General features: G+C 43.7%; 1 protein-coding gene across 1 annotated transcript; it reads right to left on the bottom strand.

Annotated features, from left to right (window-relative positions):
- Positions 1 to 22,473, bottom strand: LOC142929095 (anoctamin-5-like). Its single transcript, XM_076069547.1, has 16 exons — positions 22,463 to 22,473; positions 22,318 to 22,431; positions 21,740 to 21,874; positions 16,919 to 17,024; positions 16,100 to 16,160; positions 14,224 to 14,369; positions 13,483 to 13,557; positions 11,962 to 12,187; positions 10,579 to 10,745; positions 9,112 to 9,209; positions 8,120 to 8,250; positions 6,940 to 7,145; positions 6,062 to 6,237; positions 4,716 to 4,821; positions 3,232 to 3,470; positions 1 to 7 (listed from the first exon to the last, which is right to left on the bottom strand). Exons 1-16 carry the CDS (start codon positions 22,471 to 22,473, stop codon positions 1 to 3), a joined length of 2,004 nt encoding a protein of 667 aa, XP_075925662.1.
- Between the last annotated feature and the right edge of the window lie 5,256 nt (positions 22,474 to 27,729).

Raw genomic sequence — 27,729 nt, 5'->3', positions numbered from 1 at the left:
TTAATCACTGCCAATGCAGAGCACAACAAAGTGTCACGTAAGATGCATGGGTTTTCTCTTGTCACTCTTAAAAAATATCTGTGAATTTGGCAAACATCCCAAAGGTAGATATTGAAAATCACCGTTAAAATTGAGTGTACAGCGGTGACATTCAGATAAAATATATGATAACACTATATATGCAAAGTGGACGGGTGGCTCAGAGATCAAAGCTGTGCGTTGGCAATAATGAGATTCTGGGCGTGAATCTGGATTTTGACTGCTTGGGTTGAAACCGAGGTCTCAAGTCTTATCAAGTCGATCGTCCGAGCCCCGTCACCAGCGACTGCACAAAATTACAGTCTCATTAAACTTGGGTTTTGCACTTCATTTTCCTAATTCCATCTCTGAGAATAACAATTTCAGCTTGACTCTCGTGCGCCGCACAATCTCATAACACAGCTAATGTGAAAGTGTTGGCTCCTATTGTGTACAAGATAAAAGGCAACCCACCGCATTTTATGACACAGGGCCTGCACGGCTATGCGAGATTTACGAATGGATGATTTATTTGTCTCTTGACATTACGCCGATAGCGCATTTGGAAAACTAAAATTGAGAACGAATTTTGTGTTAATTTGCAAACTTAAATCTGTATTATTTCATCAGTTTTCGTGCACTGCATTGTGAGATGCAGCTCCATGCGTATCGTTTAGCTTTAAGCCGGTGTTTGCCTTGCGGTCGCCTCGGTGTCAACCAACTGATGTTGACGGATTTGTTGTGTCTGTGGTAGCTGTTGGAGGAGACTGGGGTTGTGATCTCTGTCCTGGGTGGATCTGGAGCCACAGAGAGGAGCCGGAGAGCGGCAGCCCTCTCCCCGCGAGCGAGGAGCCGAGTAGAGGCTGCTCTCACTCGAGCGAGGAGTCCGGAGCCCGCAGCCCTCTCGAGATCAGCCCTCCCCCGGGGGGGGAGCCGGGGGCCCGCGTCCCCCACAACTGACAACCTGTGTACCAACTGGCTGAGCGAGAGTTTGTGTGTATTTGAGCGTAATCGTGCCAGTGTTTAGCTGTACCAGGGAGTTTGATGCAGCAGAGTGTTTCGGTGTAGTAGGGTGTCCGGATTGTGCCGGCACACTATCCTTCTATCCGTAATGTCGTAGGGTGAGCTCCATTAAACGTTAACTCGGACCCCAACCTGTCAAAGCGCCTAATCTCGGAACGTGGTTCTCAACCTCTTACCTCACCCATGCTACGTACCTTTGAGACGTCCTGCTTTTACAAATGTTGATGAACTGGAGGGCAAAGGTCTGGAGGACCCCACATGGAGTCTGGTTTCTCACACCCGAGCCTCCTGTGACATTTCTGGAGGCTTCTCTGGGATCTTTGTCCCATTTATTGAGTGCGGATTTGGCTTACTTCTGGCTTCGTCCCAAGACGTCATCCAGTTGGGAAATACCCGAAGGTTGTGGGAGTCGCCCCGTGCTTCAGTTTATTTCCAACCCTCGCAATGGCCGGTTGCTCACCAGCCGGAAGTCTTTTGTTGCATACACCACGACCGAGGTGTTGAGAGCAGCCATCTCGTGGCTGGTCGGCAATGGAGATGGTATTATCAATTAGGGGAGCGTGAGTCTGTGGCGTTGGTGGTGCTGCTGTCACGGAGGCGACACGAGTTTAGGAAATTCAGTTTTGTGGGTTTCCTGTAGGGAGCACTGAAAGATCCTCTCTTCCTCTTTCTCCACCCTTTGTCTGTTGTCTCCATGTCCCCGTTCAACTCTTTCTACGCCGCTTTCCTTGAATGTGCAGCCGCCTTTACGGCCTCCCCTCTCCCCTTCTCTCCACCTCCAACCCATCTCCGTCGTAATCTCCTCCCTTTGTTCAGGCTCTTCCCTTTCTTCCTCAGTCTATGGATGGGGTTATTGTTTATCGGGTTCTTATACAAAAAATGGAGCTTATTTTAGCCTTTGAATAGGATTTTCTGTTTTCCTTCGGTAGCGTGTTGCGCACATAGGGAAGATCGAGCCACGCCACCGGTTCCCATTATCAAAATCTTTGTCAACTTGTCTCCCTCGGTAGGAATGCCTTTCCTTCTCCAGCAGGCAATTGTTTCTCTCTCTCACCTCCGTTATTTCTTCCGATGCGCTTTCTTAATCTCGCTTGCTGTGTGTCTCGACTCTATCATTCAACAAGGGCAAATTTAAAAATTTGCTTTTTTTTCCTCCACTGCTTTACCACTATACCTCCTGAGTGGGTACTCGGAGTTTCATCTAATGTACTATTTGATGGGTCGCTTCCACACAGCACAAAGGCGGTAGCTATCCGTACGGTAAATTTTTCTTTCAATTTCGATAGATTCTCGAATTATTCTTGGCCAGCAGTAGCTAGTTTTGCACAGAACTTCAACATTAAAATCAACTGAGTGTCCTTGTTGGCACGTGTGCTCTGCTACTGCTGAACACGGGTGCCAACAAATAATACATTATTTAAATGCATGCCTATAAAGGGCACCATACTTCAATAGGGATTACCATTGGTACGGCTATTTTAATACACAATAGACAGGAAGGACAAGATCAAAATGCTCTCATTATGCACATGCATAATGTACGTTGACTCGGTAATCTCCCCCCCCCCCCCCCACTTTGCGCGAGAGTGTCACAAATCTGGCTGTCGCCTGATGAAGCTAGTTGTAATTACTGGCAAAACGTCGTACTCCGATTATAAATGTTGTGGCTTGGCTCTCCAAAGTACCAGTGACGAATTGGCTTGTTCTGTTTCCGTGACAACCCTTACTAGTTGGCTGTATCGAGTGGTGGCGGGTTTTAACGACACGTTTATATATGTACGCGATCTAACCCAAAAAACACCTCTATGGATGATATTGGGCCCGAAAGCCTACGTGTTAAACCAAAATAAAAAATATTTACAAAATAACAATAATTTCTAGTTTTCCTCATTCACATCGTGATTCGTATGAAAAGACATGAGATGATTGAGACATGTTAAATCATAAACTATTTATTAATATATATACAGATAGTCCTCGACTGCAATGTCCTTGTCCACGTGCAAACAGCGTTAGGATAGCAGCCTCCTTTAAAAGTCTGAGTAGATTTATATGCTGTAGAAGACAGTTGACGAATCCTCGCTGCTTGATTCCTCCTCGGATCCCTTCAGCAGTGAGTCGTCACCAGTCTTCTCTGCCTGCTCATTCTCCATGTGGCACCGCTGGGGTGGGTGCAATACGCCAGGAGACTCCTTATGCAGTGAGCAGCGAAGCAGGCCCATCTCTGCCTGCTCATCCTCAACGTGGAATTGAGGCGATGGCGGTGAGCTGGGGGCATCGGTGAGGAGGGTGTTATGGAGACGGCCCAGCTCTGCCTGCTGCAGAATCGTCTGTACGACGAAGCGCTCGCGGCGCATGCAGGCGCGCACATGGGATGGCGTGTCCGGGATGATGTATGCAATGCAGGCCTTCGTGAGTAACACCACGTGCTGCACACGTCCACACACAGGTAAAGGATTTTCAGTTTCAGGATTTGCATGTAAAGGGTGCTTACTAAATATAATATGGCAGCATCTCAAAGTGCTTTACATCTCAGGTCAACTATTCCGGGGACCTGCAGCCTAGGGATATTATATTGTTACGTCGTTTTTCCCAAATTAAATTAAGTCATTTGAGTAATTTTTGAACATTTGGCAAATTATACCGAGGCACTTTTTTTGAATTACTTAATGGGTTTTTTACGTTCACTATGCAGCAGGCAACATTTATGTGCAGTTAATGCACCCACCGTATTCACCTGGGCAGCCGCAAATTACCGCAACAATCAGCAAACACTTACACTCGGCCATGTCACCACTACAAAGATTCCCTGTGTAGCCTTTCACAGACTGAGACAAGTGCATCTATGAAGGTTCGCACAGTGCCTGTGGGGGTGGTGTGCACCTTTATCTCGCCAGTGATGATTTTCACACACTTCATCAAGTACTCATTTTAAGATAGAATCAACTTAAGGGAAGCTCAACACTGGTTCTAATATTTTCCACTGTTGTTGGCTGTGGCCAGAAATAGTACTCCGGTCACACAGGATTGGTAGCGCAGTTCACAAACAACAACGCAGCCGCTCCCCTTCCCACAAGCACACATGCTTACGTGTGACAAATTGCATCAACAACATGAATCGTCTGCTGCATGATGAAAGTATTGTATTACCACTATTATTTGTGATCTCAGAAATACTGTGCAATTGTGAGGTGTAATAGCATTACTGGCATTATCTGTAATGACCCATTGACAATGATCACGGTTTGCTCTGCTGACCTTAACAACTGCTCACAGATGAGTCTATACGATGGTGCAGTAGTGTAAGGCTTTGCACACTAGACTTGCAATCCAGAGGTCACGGGTGTGAATTGATCTTTGGTCGTGGGAGTGTAAACAATGGTGAAAGTTTTTTTTTACATTCCACTGCCTCTATCCACCTAGCAGTGTAAATGGAATACATCCAGTCAATTGGTCGGCTGAGTTTGGTTCTGACCAGTGTGGGAACTCCCACATCTTCCCAAGACGTCTGACCAGTGTGGAAGAGCGGTAAAAATACATCTTAAGGGTCTCTCTTCAGCTCCCTATAGCAGGAGCGCTTTTGCCATCAGTGACATGAGCAAGTAATTGGAGGGCTGTACCTTTATCTTTCAATGGGTTTATGAATGTGTGTGTGTGTGCATGTTGATGTGTACCTGCATGGCAATGACGAAGGCCAGCTTTGCCGTCAGTACTTGCCAGTACTGCTTGGTGACGGAGTAGGCTTGGGGATGATCCGGCGGGTAGCGGTAACCTGGATACCTACACACGTACAACCACAAGCACGCATGGACTATATTAAGCAAAGTGCCTCGAAAGTAGAGTTGGCGCTAAATTGAACAAGTATGGTTGTGCTAAAACGGTAAATGCGTTCACAGCCCTTAAAAAAATCCGCTTCTGAAAGAGGGCCTTCCCACAACGTGCAGCTTGTGGGGGCTCTTTTGACAATGGTTCACGCTGGTCCGTGCCAGGTTGGTGAAGGCAGGGAGTACAGATAATGGGAGAGCAATATAGCACAACTGTTAATTTTGCTGAACTACCCACTGCTGACAACCTAGCTCCACAGTCACCTACTGCACCTGCATTGTGCATGGTGATCATCAATCTAAGCACGAACAAGGCTCAAGCCGGCTTGACTTCCGGAATCTAAGATCAGCTGTATTCGTGGTGATTTGATCATAGTCAAGTAAGGTTATATTAAATATCGATCAATATGGTTATATTGATTATAGTTGTGTATGCCAGCAATTCAAAAACGTTAGAGAAAAGGGTTGGTAGATCGCATCAATTTCTTAACTATCTGTGCTGAGGTGACCAGAAGATGGCTGTAGACCAAGTGGTTTCATGTCTGTGTGAACCTTTAAGCTTCATTTCAATATCATGGGTTCTCCAGGACCTCTTATTGCATCCCACATGCATAAGACCACCTTAAACTGGAATCCCAATGCACGGTCTTCCTGCAAAGGGATCTTGAGACTCAATTAAGCAGTCGTGGATCGATAGATAAATAAATAACATTACTCTTTAGCAAGGTAACAATGAGCTAGAATTTATATCAATCTATTATTATATTTCTCTAAGTGGGACTTTGGTTGTGAAGCCATCCCACCCGTACCCACTGCTCCCCCCCTCCAATTCCCCCCCCACCCCCTTTACTGTCCCCACCCACCATGCACACTCTTCCCCCAACCCTACCACAACCCCTTACTACCCAACTAAGCCAAACCCTGTGTCCACGGTAAGGGGCAGGGCATAAACAGAGGTGGGGCCTAGGGGAAGTGTGGGTCTTAAAAGGAAAGTCACGGAGTGAAAAGAGGAAGAGAATGAGCCTAATCAGGAAGGGGCAGAGCCAGGAGGACGCCACACCCAGAAGGATGTCGCATCTACCTGGACAACACACCCAGACATCAGTGCATCACATTCGCAGGGACGGCACCCCCGATAGCTGGGCATGACACTGAATGGCACAAACCTGCAGGTTGTGTGGATTGCCGGATCAAACCAGGCTGGCAGGATGTTGGGATAATTTTGCTCCTTGAAGTCGCTGATCTTGAAAATTGAAAAGCTGTCCTCCGTGTACCCATGCATTGTAGGCGAACCTGTGCCATACTCTGCTGAGTATCCATAATAATACACCAGGCGTGGGATGATGTCCGTTGTGAACGCCAAGATGCATGACTGTGGAATTAGCATACGGAGGCACAGCGATAGCGGTCACTTAGCATGCAATGATTTGACCAAGGCTTCTGAACATCTTACCTTGGCAATTACATTAATTTTCACAAATACAATTTGGGGGGTTGCTGCCAGAGTGAAATGGTTACCATATAAGGACTTGCAATCTGGCAGTCGTCAGTTCAGTCTCCTGACACAACAGTTGAAGCAATGGATCATTTTCTTAAATCTCCCCCACCTCTGTCCAATTAGCAATATAAATGGGTTCATCACTGTTTTAGCGCAGGTAATTCCACATCTTACAACATGTCTGGTCATCATGGAAGAGTAGGCCAAATACCGTGTAGAGGGGTTCTCTAGAGCTACCTTTAGTTGAGGCCCTTCTGCCAGCAGTGACATGAGCAAGCAATTGCAAGGCTTTACCTTTTGCGATTTTGGGAGAGAGTGGATAGGAGTGGTGGTGCAGTGATTCGTGCACTGCACTTTGAATTCAGCACACATGCAATTGACTTCCAGCTACGACTAACATCAGTGACGAGTGATACCCGAACCGCTCCTGGTCCCCCACTACACCTCTTCTCAAACCTGCCATGACCAGAATGGTGAAGTATGGTAAAAAGAACCCACACGGCTAACATGACATGTTATGTCACTCATAAGATGGGATACTGAGCGAGAAAGCGAGCGGACAATCTGGCGACTTACATTGGTGATTACAGAGAGGGTGGCAATGAAACTCAGAATGTCGGCCCAGGCTCCAATTCCTCTTGCTCGCGAAACCACAGGCCTCCTCATCTTCGTTACGAGCTTCCACGCGTCGACCCGCACTTCGATGATGTTGTTCAGCAGTGCGAGCAATGGCGCAAGTGGAAATGATGCCACGAAGAGAGTGACAAACCCGAATTGGATAACTGGGGTATATTTTGAGAATGGGTAGGGGGGGCAAGGATAGGATAATGAGTGAAACAGGATATAGACACACACTCTTAATGCTGTTATGTTGTGATTACTTTAAGCAAACAAAACATATTTTCAATGCATTGAATGTGTTTTAGTCAAAGGAGACCCCAAAATATGATCACATTTTCGTATCATTTGTTCACAAAATTATCGTGTCCATTACATTGGCCACTGAGATGCGACCAGCCACTACCATCTTTAATGCTCAGCTCTGGTTCACCTGGGTTTCTTTCGCACCATTTTCCACCACTAGGTGGCTATAATAACTAGATCACATCCTGTATTGAGGACTCCATTAACCGTACCACACATTTTTAGGCATATGCACTGTGGCTGAAATGCCAACAAATCACAGCAGTTAACCACAGTGGACATGATGCACAAGAGTTTTAAATAAATAGTAAGGGGGAGAAACGTCAACCCAAGCTGACCAATGTAGCTGCATTGGTTAGCAGACAAGAGGAGCAAATATGTGCTCCTATTGTTTCTAAAACTTAACTCCGTACATATGCACATACGCGCATGCTCAAAGACAATTGTGTTACAGTATATCCATAGATTGGTGCCTATGGCCAAATCACCCAGTACGTGTCAGATTTAATCAGATCCCAGAAGTTAAGGAGAGCTGAGCCTGAAAATTGGTTGGATGGGTGACCATGCAATAGTTATTGTGGGGTTGTGAGCAGCAGAGGACAGTGCAGCAAATTACATTTTTGTATTGTACATCTAAGCTCTTACATCTGTGCTCCCTGCCTTCAACAACCCGAAGTGTGGGTAATTTCCCTCCCACAACAATGTCCGACAGATACACAGGGGCCGTACACACGTGCCTATATAGTCAAATGATACCCAATTGTGTGTGTTTTTTTAAATAATAAAGTAAAACGCGTTGACTCCGTAGTGTGATCCTCTGAGCTCATTGTACCCATCTCGAGGTATTCATCAAAGAGTCCAAGTGGGCTCTGGGGCTGTAGGTCCATGTCTTGCTCCCAGCGCGTGTAGACAGCCTCAGGCCTTAGCTTGGCCCGACGCTGGGCCCACCAATTGCTGAACCATCTGGGGAATTGAGGGGGGAGGTACGCATGTGCAGACACAGAGACACCCTTACACACGTGCATATCCATTTGTTCATCAACTCTAGGTTTGCTATTTCATAGCTTTCCACTGCGTTTTCAGGTTGTATCATGTGAATATCCCAAGCACGTGGAGCGAAACGTCAAGACATGCCAAACAATATGCGGTATGACACAAAACATGTCAGAGAGCTGTACAAAACAACTGCTAAAACCTAAGTAGTAGCTGTTTTTCATTTAGCCCGTTGTCAATCCACTACACTCTTTCAGTCATGGGAGTTGCTTGTCTAATATTATGAAACTATGTACGAAGCGTCTGATCGGAATCTCGCATGATACTAACGAGGTGAACTTTGTCCAGTTGACTGGTGTTCACTGCTTAACCAGTGCACACTGCTAACAAGCTGTCGACACGACTTTTCACTGAATGCGTTTTCACACAACACATTTTCATTGTAACATGGTTCCTATATTTGGGAAAACTTTTCACACAACGTGGAACGTGTCCATTATAATGTGGAATGCACACTGTTAAAACGCCGAACGCGGCCATTATAATGCTTTCCTGAGCAGTCGACGATGAACGACTGTCTTGAGTTGCGCGGCTGAGCAGTTTGATAAAGCATGCCGAATGATACAGTAACACGGCAGCCTAGCCTGAGTTATTTATCCCACCATGGGATGACTGCAAGTTGATTTTACTGTGCAAATGTGATTAACTTAGTAATTCCTTCCTTGCGCGTTTTTACTTCATGCGGAAATTTTCAGGAACGCATCTACCGCGTTACACGAGGAAACGCCGTAATCAGACTTCACAGCTATCATGTGTTCATGCGATACTTACGGGATGATGACCTCCTGAAAATTGCCAACCATCTGCTTCACTACCATGATGACAGTGAGTTGAGAAGTCAGTTCAAAGAGACAGCCGTTTGGGGGACACTGGAGGGGGGATGAGGTGGAGAATAGATTCAGGTTAAACACTGAAGATATGAAATATTGGGTAATACATATATGGATACCACACATCATTTCTAATGATCCTCTCACATTCTTCTCTTCAGTCAATTGCACACTGCAAAACTGACGGCTCCATATGTTAGAGGGGACAGTGATTAAGAATATCAATATTCTCCAGATTATAAGAAACACTTTCCCCCTCCCCCTCATGTATTTTAAATAAAGAAAATGGTGGCGCATCTGATAATGTTTTGTTTGTTGTCCTTCCCCCACACATCCGATGCAGGCTGTGTACGGTGCAAAATAAGTTCAACACACAACATGCATACTGCAGTTGGTGTTTAGTATCAGGTGAGTTTAATTCCAGAGCATCGTCTAGTAAATATAATAATCGTAAAACATGAAATTAAGTTGGTAGAAAACACAGAGGCACTTAAATAATAAGCTCTATTCTTTATCCTTTATGTGTATTGTTTTTGAGAGGATATCAATCAATGAATCACCCTCGTGACGATTTCCTACAAATCTGCAGCAGGAGAAGTAGGCACCTTAATATAACACCAAATGTACTCATTATAATCATCTCATGTGTCAACAAGTCTGCCTTCAAACAGAAACATGAGCAACAGGTGCACATTTTGGGCAATGGACTTTCTTCCGAGCATAGAGTGACTGCAAATACTCAGGGTGACTCTGAATGGCAATTATGTAAATGTTAAACTACGTGTCATTAACACTGTCTTAATGACATTGATTTAACGTGTGCACAACGCAATGCTGCTTAATTCCTTACTCCAGAATTCGTTCTTGATATCATATTACGGGGCCGTTCTCTAACACAACGTGCTCCACTGCGCCACAGTGAGTCATAGGTAGTGGCTAAACATATCCTTGAGGGGGGCTGAAATACTGTACATTTTTAAGGATGATCAAATATATAATTTTAAATAAATGGCGTTTGATAAATACGGTATATAATTGAAAATGTCCAATGAGAGACCACAAGGGTACTACTTGCAAAATATGTGATAAACTAACACCCTCAAGTTAACTGGGTTACCAATTGCATCAGTCTAACACGTGTTCTGCTCGTGGTGACCTCGTGCTCTCTCAAGTCTGGTTTCGAAAACTGTTTTACTCCGGAGACTGTGTTAATGCTAGAGCTGGTGACCAGGTGTGAAGACAATGAGGCCTTTTAGAGTTCCAAAAGAAAGAGTCCTTATTTCGACATTTCACCAACAGCACGGTGTGAAGACAATTGTTGGGAAAAATATCAACTACAAATTAAAACATAAAAATGTTGTACAAACAGCATAGAAAACAGAGGGGCCAACCCCTCAGATCTACAGACCTCCTCGATTCTCCATTTTCCAAAGTAAGTGTAGCTTCCGGGGAAGCCGATGAATTTCCCCTTGAAAAATGCAATGTAGAAAGACGCCGAGTAGAAGTTGACGAACTGAAATAAGAATTTCTTGAACGTCAGCCGATACTCATATTCTCCTTGCGTCTTGGGCATCTCTGTGGGTGTGATACAAAGGCACACATGGACACAAACATCAAACAGGGAAATCAGTTTTGATATTACTTTCATAGTTTCTGGCACACAGGCTACGAGAAGCCACTGATAATGATGCCGCATTGAGGAATAGCAACATTTCACAATGTAACGTGCTTTGATATCCATTAAAATGAATTTGAAGATCAAAAGTTAATTTCAAAGATGTTGCTGGGGAATGAGTGACAGTGCACAAGTTGTTTACCAGGTGTTGTTCACCACATTCGCCCTGTGGAGTGTCCTTCAGTCTCCATTTGCAATTAAGCCATTTACACTGTCCGTATGATGTCTGAAAGCCAGTGCACTTGATTCTCAAATATCTATAAGGTGTATCTTAGTAATTATCATGGGTCACCTTTCAGAGGGGGTGCAGGCTTCAGCAGGATAAATTACTAATAAAGGGCTCAGTAGCTGGCAACATGAGCAACACAAGCAGATAGCTGACAGCTGACTAGAAGGTAGCAATGCAGCAGTGAGGGTCAGCCCACAATTACATTCAGTGATTCAATGGATCGAGAGGTGAAATCAGAGTGCTAAGTTGGCACCATTGAGATCCTGGGTTTAAATCCAGGCAGCGGCCTCTGGTAACATGTGTTCTCAAGTGCAGTGAATTGATGGCTTCAGGACGGTTACTAATGATGGCATATACATTTGTAACATACACCATTTGGTTCATCACTTAATTTGGTGAAATTCTAGTTGTGAGAATGAGCAATTTGACTGTTACGAGATTAACATTATATTCCGTAGTAGTGTGGATTGAAAAGTGCTTCCCCCTAATGTGTGAACCAGAGTTCACTTGAATGAAGGGTCTCAGAGGTAGCTCAGTGATATTCACTTCTAGGGCCATTTCATGACATTAAGGGTTGCACTGGTCTACAAGAGATCCCATTGGATACTTCATCTCAAGACACGATTCTGATAGCCCAATCGGAATGAAACTGGAGGAAAAATTTAAGAGAGTTCTGACAAAAACAGGCAGTAGTTGAACAAGTGACTGGATGATGCACTGATGCTGCTATTCATGGCCCCATGGTGCAAGGTTAAAATCATGATGACATTTTTACAGCGACATTATTTACCATGCACAACATTTATCCAAGCTTCAAATTTACATGTGTTCTCTTGTGGCGTATAATAAAATAAACATATGCAAACCGTGATGGTGATGACACCTACCCAGATCAGTGAGGACGAGGGCCAGCTTGTCGTAACCTTTGTTGAGTAGCAATATGATTACGATGTTGAGGATGGAGGCCGTGATGGTGGTAACCATATCAGGTGTGAGTAGGGCACCGATCACCTTGATCTTGGTCACATGATTGGGGATACTCGAGGAGAGTATGCCAAAGATGGACAGGCGGTAAACAACCACACCCAAAATTGCAGCAAGAATCAGGAGGATCTGCCAGTAACACAAGAAACACACAGGTGGGTGAGATTGACAGTCTTGTAGCTCTTTTCCACTATATAACCAAGCCGTGAGTTAGCTGTGCCGAGCTAGCCTGGTGTGGCTCAGGAGGTGCCAGTTCGTTTGTCTACAGCAGAACCAAATGACTGGCAAAATGTCGTACTCAGATTGTAGATATTGTGAATTTGCTATACTAGTAACGAATTGGCATGTTCTGTTTACGTGAACAACTTTACTAATTGGCTTTGTCGGGTGGTGGTGGATTTAATGACACATATTTACGCGATCTAATCCAAAAAAATATTATGGATGATATTGGTCGCGAAAAGCCTACATGTTAAACAAAACCTGAGCTGTTTCGCTAACATCACACACAATGAACGTGTAATGGTAACGTCACGTGGTCAATTGTAGAAAATGATGCAAGGTTATGAAAGGAATTACTATCCCTGGCCCTGCTTGACCTCGAGCCACGTTCAGATGTGAAGTTGAGACCAAAAGCCACAGGGCCAAGGTGAGGCCAAGGCGGCAGCTTTTTAGGCCACAATCAGTGTCAAGGTCACTCAAGGTTGGGTGCGCTAGTATGAGGCCAGTGTCAAGGTCGGTACCTCTAGTAAAACTCCTCGGACTGAGGCCACACACTCAAGGCCAAGGAGCTGAGGAAATCTTTTCCATCTGGCCTTAAGGCCGAGGACTAGTCTCGAGAAACCCAAATCGAGGTTGACAGGAGCAGGTGGATAACATGATACGGCTCATGATGTATTCATTGCCTTGGGCCACCTGTAGATATTTCAGGTGATTGGATTGACAAAGGGCTGTAAGTTATATAATTATGCATGTATCTATACCCCCACTTGTAATCACTCAATGGATCACACAGGAGGAACAACATAGTTTGAGAGCGATTCTGACTGGTGGAGCAGAGTGTGGAGGTTAGGATTGGGTCAAGTAAAAATATATATATGTGTATAACCCGTATATGAATCCACTGCTGGATGATGGCCTTCCCAACCCTGCGCAGATTGTCAGGGTTATTTTCCCATACTTCACCATGCACACCAGTACAGGTTGGTAAAGGATGGAAGCAAAAGAATGCAGTTCTCTGTTGGCCACAAGGTAGCTCTGCAGCAGCCTACAGTCCATTTTGTGCATGATGGTTACCCATTCGTGCAGTACCCAGGCTCAAAACCTGCTTCGCCTCCAAGATGAGGAACATAGCAGGTGACTTGGCCATAGCTCACTGGATCAGGAGAAGGGGTTCAATGTTGCTGTTGAGTTGGCGGACTCACCCAGAACAACACCATGATCCCGGAGAGGCAGTGTCGGAACCTCAGTATCCTCTTAGGCATATGAGGCTCCTCCTTCTGCACTCACAATGCACGGACCCAGACGGAAAAGCATTTGTATATAGATTAGTCTGTCGGAGTGACCAATGTTAGTGTGAGCCGTTAAGGTTGACTGATGAACTATTATTTGTTTTCCCCACTACTAGTTAAGCATGCGATGATATAAAGGAATGGATTTGATGGTCCTGATGTCTGAGAGTTGAGCTGGCAGCGCTGAGATTTCTTGGTTTTAATCCAGGCAGCTGCCTCCAATAAAACCAAGTAGTAAGCCGATCAGCCTGGTCACCAATATTACATTTGTTTCTTTTCTTAATTTGGACAAATTTCACCTTTCAGAATTAAAAAAGATGAGTTTGACCATCATGAACATTTCTTTGTAGCAGGGCTGATGCGAAAGGGCCACCCTCTAGTGTGTGTTCACTTGAAGGGATCTTATAAGTAATTATGTAACATCTGCTTCAGCAAACCTTTCCATAACATAGAGTTCCAAATGGACATTGTTTCATAACGATGCCGATAGGACAATCGGGATAATATTGGGAGGAAAACACAATTGACCAAAGGCCAACAAATATGTTAGAAGAAAAACTAGGAAAACAGTGAACAGTTACACATGCAACATTACAAAACAGAGGTGTGTTTGTGCCATGAGGTAGTCGCCGTGGTGACAGCAAAAAGCATTACCATGGTGATGATGTTACATTTCGTGGTCGTGCAGCGAGCCAGGTACTCGGGCCGGATGGGGTCTCCTTCCTCCGCCGCTGCCGTCAGGTCCCAGCGGTACGCGAGCGATGCCTGGCGACGCTTCCAAAATTCCAGGAACACCGTGGCTGTTGCGACACACCACACGGGGAGGATTTACTTAGAAAAGTAATTTCACTATCGATTGCTCAAGGGTTCAAAGGTTACCTAATGTAGTCTGTTAAATGTAATGTTCAAAGTAACTTCATTAGTACTTTTTTTTCTTTCATAAATACCTTTATTGGCTTTTTTTGGTACATTGCCACAATTTTATCCCACTTGCACTGAGTGGCATGGCATGAGATTGAGTTTTCCTTTGGATCTATAACAGAGCAGTGCTGCTCTTCGTGTTACAAAACGTTACACAAAAGTGAATGTCACAGAGCTACCTCTGTGATCTCTGGTCCACACAGTAGGGGTAGCTCTTTCCCAAATGCTTTGCCACGGAGAGGAGCGTTTGTTACGTGATAGTCAAGCTAACATTTTTATTCTCAGAGCTGGAATGTAGCCTAATTAAGTACAGAACCAACTTTAACATTATGGATTTTTTGTATTTGTTGTGCAGATATCGGTGACTGAGTTGAGACCATCATCTTGCTATAATTGAGAAACTGGTTTAATCGCAGGTGGCCACTTTCATTTCAACACAGAATCTCAGCGGCGGCAACGCAGCACTCTGAACTCTGAGCCACCTGGCCACTTTGCATTTTTCATGGAATCGCCTTGGGGTACCGCATTCGTTGCTTGTTGCAGAGGTTCGTGGTTCAAATTATGTGGCTGCCCTGATTAATATTGCCCGTGTATTAATTACACAAAAATACACACCATCTGCTTCACAGTGGACATTAAAGATTATCGGTTATCATTCGTAAGAGTAGGACAATGTGTGCAAGTCATGGTCCAAATTTACCCTCATTGAGCAGTGGGTTCATAATAGGACTGTCAGGATCACTGCATACGAACATTGCAAGACATGATGGTACTGTATATGGTTGTACGTATGTATGTTGAACTTCTTTAACACTGTATGTGGCCAAATGTGCTCATCATCATTGCAAACATGTTGATACTTGTGAATGTCACAGAGCTACCTCTGTGATCTCTGGTCCACACAGTAGGGGTAGCTCTTTCCCAAATGCTTTGCCACGGAGAGGAGCGTTTGTTACGTGATAGTCAAGCTAACATTTTTATTCTCAGAGCTGGAATGTAGCCTAATTAAGTACAGAACCAACTTTAACATTATGGATTTTTTGTATTTGTTGTGCAGATATCGGTGACTGAGTTGAGACCATCATCTTGCTATAATTGAGAAACTGGTTTAATCGCAGGTGGCCACTTTCATTTCAACACAGAATCTCAGCGGCGGCAACGCAGCACTCTGAACTCTGAGCCACCTGGCCACTTTGCATTTTTCATGGAATCGCCTTGGGGTACCGCATTCGTTGCTTGTTGCAGAGGTTCGTGGTTCAAATTATGTGGCTGCCCTGATTAATATTGCCCGTGTATTAATTACACAAAAATACACACCATCTGCTTCACAGTGGACATTAAAGATTATCGGTTATCATTCGTAAGAGTAGGACAATGTGTGCAAGTCATGGTCCAAATTTACCCTCATTGAGCAGTGGGTTCATAATAGGACTGTCAGGATCACTGCATACGAACATTGCAAGACATGATGGTACTGTATATGGTTGTACGTATGTATGTTGAACTTCTTTAACACTGTATGTGGCCAAATGTGCTCATCATCATTGCAAACATGTTGATACTTGTCACTGTGTCTGGACAATGTGTGCCAATGCTTAGCATCACTTACCCCAAAGTCCCATGAAAACTGCGAAGAATATGGTGACCGGATTTTCATACATGTGTGAAGTCTGCAACGGCATAATCAGAGGTGTTAGTCACAATTAAACCTTAAATCTTAGCATCCACGTCTTTTCAATATCAACAGCAGGAAAGTAATGATGCATCGATTGATTTTTAAGTTAAAATAGATTAATCACTCATGAAACATCCATTAAATTGTGGAGATGACAATGCTCTACAATGTCTGATATTATAGCGCTATTCATGTATCAAACAAATCTGTATAAATGTGACAGAAAGAGCAAAATAAGCAATGGGCAGTTCCATGATTGTGGACATACATTTCTGACACTTTAAAGTGAATAATCATTATTTCGTTATGACATGTCAACTAATTAGCACTGAAATTCAGATTTCAAAATACTTTGTCCACTTGTATTGATCGTGGAGAAATACTCATGAAATACATCGTGTCGGATTTACTCAGACAAAGTAACTTTTGCACTCCCGCTGGGATGTGACGATGCATTCATTTTCATGTATTTGTCTAACCATCGACTTAGTCCATTAAAATGCCCTATTTGCTAAAACTATAACTAACTACCTTAAAAATGATCACACGTGTATTATTAGTATAAATTTTTTTAACACCCACACGAATGGCAGCATAGTGTTTAGCATGATGTGCTGCAATCTAGTGATCATGGTTAATGTTAATGATACAATCTCAGCAACGTGAGTTGGCTTTGTGATAATGATGCACAGCACCAAAAACCAATAAGTATCCTTATTTAGAGGGAACATCGATGGTGTATTTGTGTGATACCTTCGCAGTCTCGCAGGTATCATTTAGCCTCCAAAAGGTGCATTTTTGGTCACACTGGGGACACATGACCAGGGATCCTCCGATGGTGTTGTTGCATATTTCTCCACTGCACACATAGACACGCACGAACATAAACACACTAATGGGCATAGTACACTTGGATGAGAAATATAATTTGCCTAAAGGTCATGCCACCTTTGAATGTGTCATACCCTCCCTTTAAACAAAGTCAGACTAAATTATGGGTTCCAACATCAAGCATTTTCCAAAGTAAAATGTATTTGCTGATTTCGATTTAAAGCTTTCGTGACTGCAATGATTCATCTTCTTTGGTTCTTTCGGTAAAGTCACGTAGAATGAGAATAAAATAATAAATTGATAAAATAAAATAACACAATAATATTCTCACGACGTTTCGGCCACAACACAAGCGGCCTTCATCAGGTGAAGGGACGAGACTGTCTGGTAGGACAGCGCTGGAGTGAAAGAGCCAAGTTCAGATCACGGCCTTTAAGCTGTGTGAGAGGAACAAAGCGCCTTGACAAAGGAATTAGCATATAATTTAGCATTGAAATGGCTGAATGATTAGCTTGTGACTGGTCACAGAAATAGCTATGTTAAAAGTTAAAGCATACACATCCGCAGAGGCACCCCTTGATAAAGGAATTAGCATAGAATTTAGCATTGAAATAGCTAAGTTAAAGCATACACATCCGCAGAGGCACCCCTTGACAATGGAATTAGCATAGAATTTAGCATTGAAATAGCTGAGTGATTAGCTTGTAACTGCTCACAGAAATAGCTACGTTAAAGTCAGAGCATACACATTCACCGAGGCACTTAGTACAAATCAAACAGGAGAATTTAGCATTGAAATAACTAGGTGAATTTAGCATTGAAATAACTGAGTGATTAGCTAGTGACTGGTCACAGAAATGACTATGTTGAAGTCAAGGCCTACACATCTGAGCTATTCACAGTACTATATAGTGAACCAATAAAAAACTAAAATATAAATTACCTTAATGTTATCAATAAACTCTATATTCTCCAATCAGCTAAGCTACCAACAATAAGTCGTTATATATCACAATACTATATGGCGAAAAAATGGGTGGATTCTTACCCTCAACTTTAGCACCACGGATAGCTACGGGCCCCGTTCAGACGGACGAGTTCGTCCATGGTCGGAACAGAGGAGGGGGAGAGAGACAGCTGCGAGGCGCTATTATACTCCATGTTGTAAAACCATACCATTAACCGTGGTGTGAGAGGTATTAAGAGTCAATGCTGGCGAAAGAGCTGCGGTCTGAAGGTCATCGTAAAAATACAATTAATTAAGAACAGAAATGGTTTAAAACATCTTTCCAGTGGTTACTAAGCCAGAATCCATCTTCTCGGTTGAAATTGTCTCTGTGCTTGTATATGTGAATGGCCTCATGAACGAATCTCTCATGGTAGCCGGTTGGTTTGCAAAGAACCTCCGTCTTGGAGAAGTCAATGTCATGTGAGCCCACTGAATTATAACAGCGATCTGCCACGGCAGAGGAGTTCGTCCTACCGTGTTTCAAGTCTGCTTTATGTTCGCGGATGCGGTCCGAGATATGTCTTTTGGTTTCTCCAATGTAGCTACTACCACAGAGGCACTTTAGTTTGTAAACGCCCGGGTATTGTATGTCTGGAACAGCATCTTTTACAGATGGAACTAAATCACGGATTTTATGTACTGTGTTGAATCGGACCTGGATCTTGTGTTTATTCAGGATTTTGGAGATCTTTTTAGTGACCCCTGCAATGTAGGGTAAGGTGATGGTTTTGAGTGGCTCCACAAGAGGATCCTTCTTCATGACTGGAGTGATGGCTTTGCGGATTGTGTAGTCGGAGTAGCCATTAGCCCTGAGAGCCTGGTGTACGTGCTTGAGTTCACTGGTAATGTGTTCCTGGTCGGAAATGCATTGGGCTCTATGGTATAGAGTCTTGATCAGGGAGTTCTTCTGGAATGGATGGTGGTGGGAATCCGGTTTCAAGTAAGCATCTGTATGGGTAGCTTTCCTGTAGACAGAGTGGCTCATTGAACCATCATGTCTCCTTTTAATTAAGACATCCAAAAAGGGTAGTTTGCCATCTTTTTCGACCTCCATGGTAAATCTGATTGCTGGGTGTATGGAATTGATGTGGTCGCGGAATTGGTCTAGAGCAGGCTGGCCATGTGGCCAGATGACAAAGGTGTCATCAACGTACCTCTTCCATAAGGTCGGGCGTAGAGTGGCAGTCTGGATGGCGTCAGTTTCAAATTTTTCCATGAATACGTTGGCTACAACCGGAGATAGGGGGGAGCCCATTGGGGTGCCCTCAGTTTGTTTGTAGAAAGTTCCATTCCAGGTGAAGTATGTGTTGGTTAAGCAATGTCTCACCAGGGGGGGTACATCAGTATGCAGTCCTTGATGAACCAGGTCTTCAATGATAGCGATGGTGTCAGGTACCGGGACTTTGGTGAACAAGGACACCACATCAAAACTGACAAGCAGGTCGTTTGGGGACAGGGAAATGCCTTTGATTGTCGATACCAGGTGAGTAGAATTTAGTACCTCAGAGGTGGTTTTTCCAGTGAAAGGTCGCAGTATATCAGCAAGAAAACGTGCCAGTTTGTAGGTGGGGGAGTTGATAGTAGAGACGATGGGACGAAGGGGTGTATCTTCTTTGTGTATCTTTGGAAGGCCATATAATCTTGGTGGTCTGGCAGCAGAGGGTTTCAACGAGAACTGTTTGATCTCATCAATTAATGCTGTTGAATCAGAGATGATTTTGTTCGTTTTGGTGACCAGGCTGTTGGTGGGATCTCTTTTTATTTTTGTATAGCTGCCATCGTTGAGTAGTTCTCAACGATGGCAGCTACTATCAACTCCCCCACCTACAAACTGGCACGTTTTCTTATTGGTTCACTATATAGTACTGTGAATAGCTCAGATGTGTAGGCCTTGACTTCAACATAGTCATTTCTGTGATCAGTCACTAGCTAATCACTCAGTTATTTCAATGCTAAATTCGCCTAGTTATTTCAATGCTAAATTCTCCTGTTTGATTTGTACTAAGTGCCTCGGTGAATGTGTATGCTCTGACTTTAACGTAGCTATTTCTGTGAGCAGTTACAAGCTAATCACTCAGCTATTTCAATGCTAAATTCTATGCTAATTCCATTGTCAAGGGGTGCCTCTGCGGATGTGTATGCTTTAACTTAGCTATTTCAATGCTAAATTCTATGCTAATTCCTTTATCAAGGGGTGCCTCTGCGGATGTGTATGCTTTAACTTTTAACATAGCTATTTCTGTGACCAGTCACAAGCTAATCATTCAGCCATTTCAATGCTAAATTATATGCTAATTCCTTTGTCAAGGCGCTTTGTTCCTCTCACACAGCTTAAAGGCCGTGATCTGAACGTGGCTCTTTCACTCCAGCGCTGTCCTACCAGACAGTCTCGTCCCTTCACCTGATGAAGGCCGCTTGTGTTGGGGCCGAAACGTCGTGAGAATATTATTGTGTTATTTTATTTTATCAATTTATTATTTTATTCTCATTCTACATGACTTTACCGAAAGAACCAAAGAAGGTATTTGCTGATGTTTAATTATAATTTTCGTTGATATCAGTGGTGTAACATCTCTATGTATTGATTTCCAGGGGTGTTTACAGCCCTTTTATCAATCGACTTCTGGCTGAGGGCCTCCCCACACCTCGTGGGTCATGAGGGCTATTTAATTCTAGTCATCCCACACTGGTCAGTACGGGTTGAATATGGGAAGCGAAGACTCCAGACACAGAGTACAGCAATGTATTTCCTGCACTTGCTCCCCGCTGTCCGTCATGCAGCTCCAAAGAGTCTATGTGTGTAAGTCGTATTATAAGGATACGTTTCACATTTAAACATTTTGGATTTGAATATTTTTTGCTTTTGATTTTCGGATTATTTACAATTCGTAAGAATGTACAATATATTCATGTGAACAAGAGTGACGAAACCCGATGCCACGTGATACGTGTCGTCGTGAGTGACGTCACAATGGGCGATGTCATGTTTTCTGAGCAATCCAAAACAATGTTTAATTTTCCCTGGATTGTCCGAAATATTGTAGCTAGGCTTGATTTTTTGGATTTACTTTTAGAAACAGAGACATTTGGAACATATATACATATACAATATATTGAATGTACTATATTTGTACTGTATATGTATATAAACTGTATGAGATTGTATATATGTGCATATGTACTTTAATAGTGAAATGTTAAAGATGTGGCCCTGAAATTGCTTGCTCATGCCACTGCTGGTGGAAGGTCCTCCACTAAAGAATGCTCTAGATTGCCCCTCGAGATGATATTTGGCCTACTCGTCCATGATGGCCAGACGTCTTGGACACGGTGGGAGTACCCATATTTTACCCCATCACATCTGAACTGCCAATCATCTAACTGCGGTGTCTCCGTTTATACTGCTGAGCATATGTGGGATAACTGAAGAAACCTAGCCATTATTTTAGCTGCCATGCCAGGCGATCGCACTGGAAATCTATAAACTGCAATTCTAGAAATGTAACTATTACGCCATGGCAGCATCCCATGGGATTGTATATAAGTGTATATGTATGTCTATATGTACTTTACGTGTATATGTACTTGTGTATAGCCTTAGTAGGTGCTTGCTGATACTCATTGTTCAGTCTGTATTGCTATACAGGAGATCTGTGTGAATTCTACATCTGACACATGAGTGTATGTGTGTGTGTTTGTATGCATTTGTCTGTATGCATGTGTCGGGCCAGTACCTAGTGATGTCACGGTCATTGCTGAATACTCCAAAGAAAAAGGAGATCAGGCCGACGATTGCAGCGAAGATCAGCATCTTTGTGTAGAAGCCGAGCCATGCAAAATAGAGCCCCACTTGCTCCCCGAAGTATGACCTGTGCCGACAACATCACTCGCACACACAGCGCAAACATCACCAACCGCACATGGCACCAGTGGTGTAGCTATCGAATATGTAAGCAAGGACCATGGGCTGGAGGGAAATGTGAAGAGCAGGGAAGGCATGGGCAAATGCTATTCTGGAACTCCATTTCCCCAGCCGTCTGTGCTATCAACTCCCAGCTAGCATTCAAGTCCAGCCTTAGGACCTTTCTGGACAGGGCACGTCCCTAAGAGGTACGATGGCCTGTGGTCGAGACTAAGAATGATGTGGCAGTCAAGAGAAGGAATGCGTCTGAGAGGATGTGCACCACAGAGATTTAAGTAATGAAATCAGCATGTGTGCAGGAGCCACATGGATCGTTGCATCAGGAGACTGGGAGAGATGGCGAAGGCTTGGGGAAGTCTTCATCCAGCAGTGGATAGGGCATGAACTTACCGCACAAGGTCAAGAGGCTGCTCCTTGAAAGAGCGCCCGGCTCTCGCCCACTCCCGTCGCAGCGTGTTGCGGTCGCCCAGCGTGTTCGGGTTTTTGGTGGGATGAACAGACTCACTCTGACATGGGGAAAGCAATTGTTAGTCACAAACACTGCATGGACATTCACAAATTACCAGCTCCACCCCCCCAAAACTCTGCCGTGGCGCTGCTGTGGTGTAATGGTGTTGCACACTGCACTGGACTTGCAAAGTTAGAGGTCGCCCATTTGATTTCATGGGAACGACAGTTAAAACAATGACCACGTTTCTTAATCACGCTGCTTCTTCCCAGCAAGCAGTGTAAATGGGTGCACCCACAGTTAATCTATTGGTTGTTCACGTGTTGTGGGATGAAGTGTGGGTACTTCTAATTCTTCCAAAGACTTCTGTCCCACGTGAAATAGTCGGCCAAATACCCTTGAGAATGGCTCTCTAGAGTGCTCGTGGAGTCCTTTCCAATGCATGGATATTGAACTTCTTTTGCACCGTATGTAGCCAACCATGCAAATCAGAGGTGTGTTTAGTGAGCTGGGGAACCTGGACACCTATGCGGCGCATCTCTGTGGGACACTAATGTTAAGTATGTGGTAAGCTTTAGACTATGCTATAGCGTCCTATACAGGTGTGCAATTCAGGTGTCGTACCTGGGCCTCCCGTAGGGTGTCAGTGTGCCCTCCACCCCCTACCCCCCCAACAACTTACGTCATGCAGTGGATAGGCTGCAGTATAGCAGCCATTTTCAATCATTTGGTTGATATTTAATATGTTCGTGCTGTCTTGTGGCATGGGGTTTTGCAGCATGTAGTGGACCTGTGTGAGCACACATGACACACATGACAAACATAACATGCATGAAACATAGGGCTGGGTGGGTAAGCTATTATTGACTCACTCCACTCTGAAATGTTTCCCCCTCTCCAACCACCACCAGCCTACACAGTTATAATGGGCCCACAACTCTTATTGAGTCCCGACTCGGAAAGGTCCATAGAACACCCCAAAAACTGAAGCAGATATGTACCGATTTCAGCAAGTACAATATCCAGATTTCAAGGAGACATTTTATGCATGCTTTCCATGCACAAAGGCAATTTATTCAGAATACAATACTATCAAAACCCCAAATGCCCACAATATTGGCTCGACAGGATACCTGCTCACCAAGAACCATATCAACAGTAGTCTTTCATTCTTTTGTTGTGCAGGGGAGAGTGATTGAGGGGACGTGGTTATATAATGTGGGCAGGACTTACAAAGGGTGGGGCTGCTAGCTCACCATGTCTCCTGGTTAAGCATCCCAAAAATTTGGTAGCTTTCTCTACAGGGACACATATTACCACAACCCATAAATCATAAATCCAGGCATTCTTAATAAACCATAATGATTTACACTTCTAACCACATGTCACTCAGAGATCGCAAGTTGCGATACAGAGCTGAAAACTTTAATTAAAATGATAAAAACACGACAAAACCCTTTTAAATTAACATGTTTTTGCAAAAAAACCACCCCATTCTGGCATTATTTATACAGCATTATTGATACAAACGTACGATTTGGCTGCGTACGGCCGGTGGGATGAGGACGTCATGATCCTTTATAGGATAGATGTCCTGCTGCGAACGCCAGTAGGGTGCCGTGAAATAGTCCGGTTGTTTGGGCACGGCTCCCGGCTTCAGGTGGTGAATATTTCCCAGGTAGTGAAGAGGCCCACTGTCTGAGCCTGACACCTGGGGGAGGTCGCTCTCCTTGAGTGGCACCTGTTTGATTTTAAATGTATTAAACCCTTTGCCTCGAGCACATGGAATCATCATCAGCCAAAATCAGTCCACGAATGGATGAAGGTCTCCCCAAGTTGTTGCAATCTATACAAGTCCTATAATACAACAAGTCCTTTAATACAACAAGTCCTATAATACAACAAATCCTATAATACAACAAGTCCTATAATACAACGTTCTATACAAGTCCTATAATACAACAAGTCCTATAATACAACAAGTCCTCTAATACAAGTCCTATAATACAACAATTCCTATAATACAACAAGTCCTATAATACAACAAGTCCTATAATACAAGTCCAACAATACAACAAGTCCTATAATAATACAAGTCCTATAATACAACAAGTCCTATAATACAACAAGTCCTATAATAATACAAGTCCTATAATACAACATTCTATACAAATCCTATAATACAAGTCCTATAATACAACAAGTCCTATAATACAACAAGTCCTATAATGCAACAATTAATATGCCAAAAGCCTCCACTGCATATCCCACCCACTCTTCAAGTTGTCCCACCAATATCCCCAGTCATGAGCACACGCACATGAGCCAATCTTATCTCGCCATCTCTATGATATACATCATCTTGGGCACGTTCTCTCCTTCTGCTGCCACTCCAATGTCATTTTCGGCCAGCAGACATCATCCCTTCAAGCAACGTGTCCTTCCCGAGCCCATTCACTTTTCTAAAAAGAGTCAATATGTTGCTAATATGCATATTTTTCCAAATGTACGTTTTTCTAATCCGTTTGTATATTTACGTCTCTCGATATCTCGTAATGTCAGTGCTACGATTATTATCGTTGAACGTCATAAATTATAATCATCACAATCATCACCCTCACCATCATACTCTGTATCACATGCATGATCATCGCAATTATCATCACAACCATGATGAATCTTCACAAACATTATTGTCATCACATTCATTATCACCATCATAATCACAATCATCACCACAATCATCATCACAATCATCGGCATCATCATGATCATCATTACAATGACCATCAGAATCTTGCCTGGATGTGTAGAATCTCGGCATAGGTGGTGAGTGGGTTCCATGGCGCGTGTACTTTCACAAAGGTGGTGCGTCCGCTCACCGACTCCTAGTGGATGGCACGAAGTTCATCGTCAGACTCTAGATGAGTGCATTTAGTTGTATTTATTAGACTTTGTTTGACCAGGTGAGAGTTCAAGGGAACAGGATGGTCTCATTTGGAAGAGTGTCCACGGCCGCGTGGATTTTCGTGCTTGTGTCACGTGTTGTTAGCACCTCGTGCCGATCAACGTGTGGCACAACCCAAAAGCAAATTGCATAACGTACGTGCAGTTATCGAACACTTATTACTACAGTATAAATAGCTGGCATGCCACATTAAGGTGGAGACTGTTATACCCTCCAGTATAAATGGGTAAGCCACAATTAATCCATCTTAAGATTGTGCATGGTGGGGTAAAGTATGGGTATTCGCTATCTCTTTCAAGACGTCTGGCAAGCAGAGAAGAGTAGGCCATATACCCTCCAGCGGGGATCTTTAGCGCTCCTACTCAAGGAATGTATGCCAGCAGTGAAATTATGAAGCAATCACAGTCTAACACCTTTTTATTTGTATACAGTGTCTGTCATCTATAGCAGAGAGACACGCAGGAAACTTACCTCCTTGGGTTCAATCTCGAGATCTAGCCCCATCTTCATCAGGCTTGCCTGATATTCGGTCCTCTTCTTCTGTCAAACAAAATTGACCATCTGTGTTATACATTGTTCTCAGTTGTGTCACTGTGGGAGTCAAGTCAAGAGGTGAGGAAACTTCTTGAACTCTTACAGTGAGTAGAGCCTCACATGGGAATCAATCAGAGAACGGCTCTGCAAAGTAGCATCACTGAACTGCTTCAGTCGGTGTCACCTCAGCAGACCTTAATAAAATAAAAATTTGCACAGCTCTTTGTCAATCAACTCTTTGAGTTTACCTTATTTGTTACAGGGATGGTCTCACTTAGATAGTTGCTTTGCTATTTTACAAGGGAGATAGATCCATTGTGCGTGGGTACAATAGCAACAAAATAAAAACATCAATATTGCAGAGAATGCATACTGGGTACTTCAGCACTGTTGTAATAGTTTTCCATTTGGCAGTTAGAATGTGGATATTACATATATCCTGTAAGTTATGTCTGGGTGTCGGTGTGTGCAATATGAAAGTGGTGTATTTATTGAGGAGTTGTGGATGGAGTGTGATACGTAACGATAATTGATTGTTGTTCGCCAAAGCAGTGAGGCGTATGGTTCAGGGTATGGATGTGCGAGTTGAGTGATGGGAGTCTAGCGTTCATTGACTAGCGTGGTCTGCAGTTGACGATACAGTTTGATAAAGGATGTATACTGTGGATTTAAAGACTCGTATGGAGGTGGCAGGGTGACTCAGCAGTCAGAGAGCTGAGCTGGCACCACTGCGTCAAACCTAGGTTTAGAGGCATGTGGTGTTGCACGTGGGGAGGGGTGATAATGCTGGGTGCAGGAAGGTGGAGCATTATTTGTAGGTTCCTCGTTCTCACCTGATTGTTGATGGCGTCCTGAGAATGGACCTCATCATCGAACGCGAGGATGAAATCGATCCGACGGACTCCATCGCAAAAGTAGATAGTGTCCTACACGCAAAGGCAAGCACACACACGAATATGAGAGATGTAATAGCTTATGCATGAAATGTATATTTATTCCTAAGCTCATGATACATGTATCAGGACATAAGTTAATCTGCTATTTGTATGCAAGTTGTTTATTGCTATGATGATGTACTTGTTTACCCAGGAAAACCTCAATGAGTTTACATTTTTATTTTCAAGGAGGGTCCTACCAAGTTCTGTTTTTTTGCAGTCGAGAACGAAGTTGCTTAGTTTAATTCCAATTGAATAATTTGCATGTATTTTTTCAGCATTGGTACGTTTGGCCAATACCAGTTACACTGTGTCATTTAGCTATGGGAGGAAACCAGAGACCTGGAGAAATGTGTACACAAAGCATCTAGCCCCTGTGCATTATACAAAAAACATCAGTATTTTCTAAAGTGCATTGTGGTAATGCTATCTTAAACCACCATCAAAATAAAGTTGAGCAAATGTGACAGACTAACAGCAGCAGTTATGCAGTGATATGCAACTGTGGACCGGTGTAATCCTCATTCGGATTCATCAGCACAGTATAGTCACCAAAACGCACTGCTGCAAAGGCTGCAAATCTATAAATGAGGAGCAGCCATGTCTACACTTTGGGGCCCATTAGTTGGCGAATGCAAACAACAACTAAATCTGTAAATACCAGGAATCTCCCATCTTTGACATTAGCCAAGCTAATTTATAGGCAGTGCAAATCCACGTTGTGCCGCATCGTACCTGGGCCAGGGTAGATTGAAATGATGACGTCGAAAAGTCTTGCGGCACCGTTGAAGGCTGAGCCTCATGCCCCTCCGCTCCCTCCTCATTCATTCTCTCCACGAGCTCTGCATAGGTAATGTGGGGGTAGAGGGTTCATTGCATTAGGGACAGGGGAGGCAGGTGCAGGGATGGGAATGTCG

The sequence above is a fragment of the Petromyzon marinus genome, chromosome 25 (assembly GCF_048934315.1).
Source record: "Petromyzon marinus isolate PM22_M1 ecotype Great Lakes invasive population chromosome 25, UKy_Petmar_22M1.pri1.0, whole genome shotgun sequence".
Taxonomy (NCBI): domain Eukaryota; kingdom Metazoa; phylum Chordata; class Hyperoartia; order Petromyzontiformes; family Petromyzontidae; genus Petromyzon; species Petromyzon marinus.
The sequence above is the reverse complement of the archived record's forward strand: the minus strand, read 5'-3'. Positions and strand labels throughout refer to the sequence as shown.

Excerpts from the sequence above, each read along its gene's own strand:
- LOC142929095 (XM_076069547.1), bottom strand. Across the intron at positions 4,822-6,061 it reads CCCAACATCCTGCCAGCCTG|GTATCCAGGTTACCGCTACC; the intron begins GTTTGATCCGGC and ends GTACGTGTGTAG. Across the intron at positions 3,471-4,715 it reads CCTTCGTCATTGCCATGCAG|CACGTGGTGTTACTCACGAA; the intron begins GTACACATCAAC and ends GGACGTGTGCAG.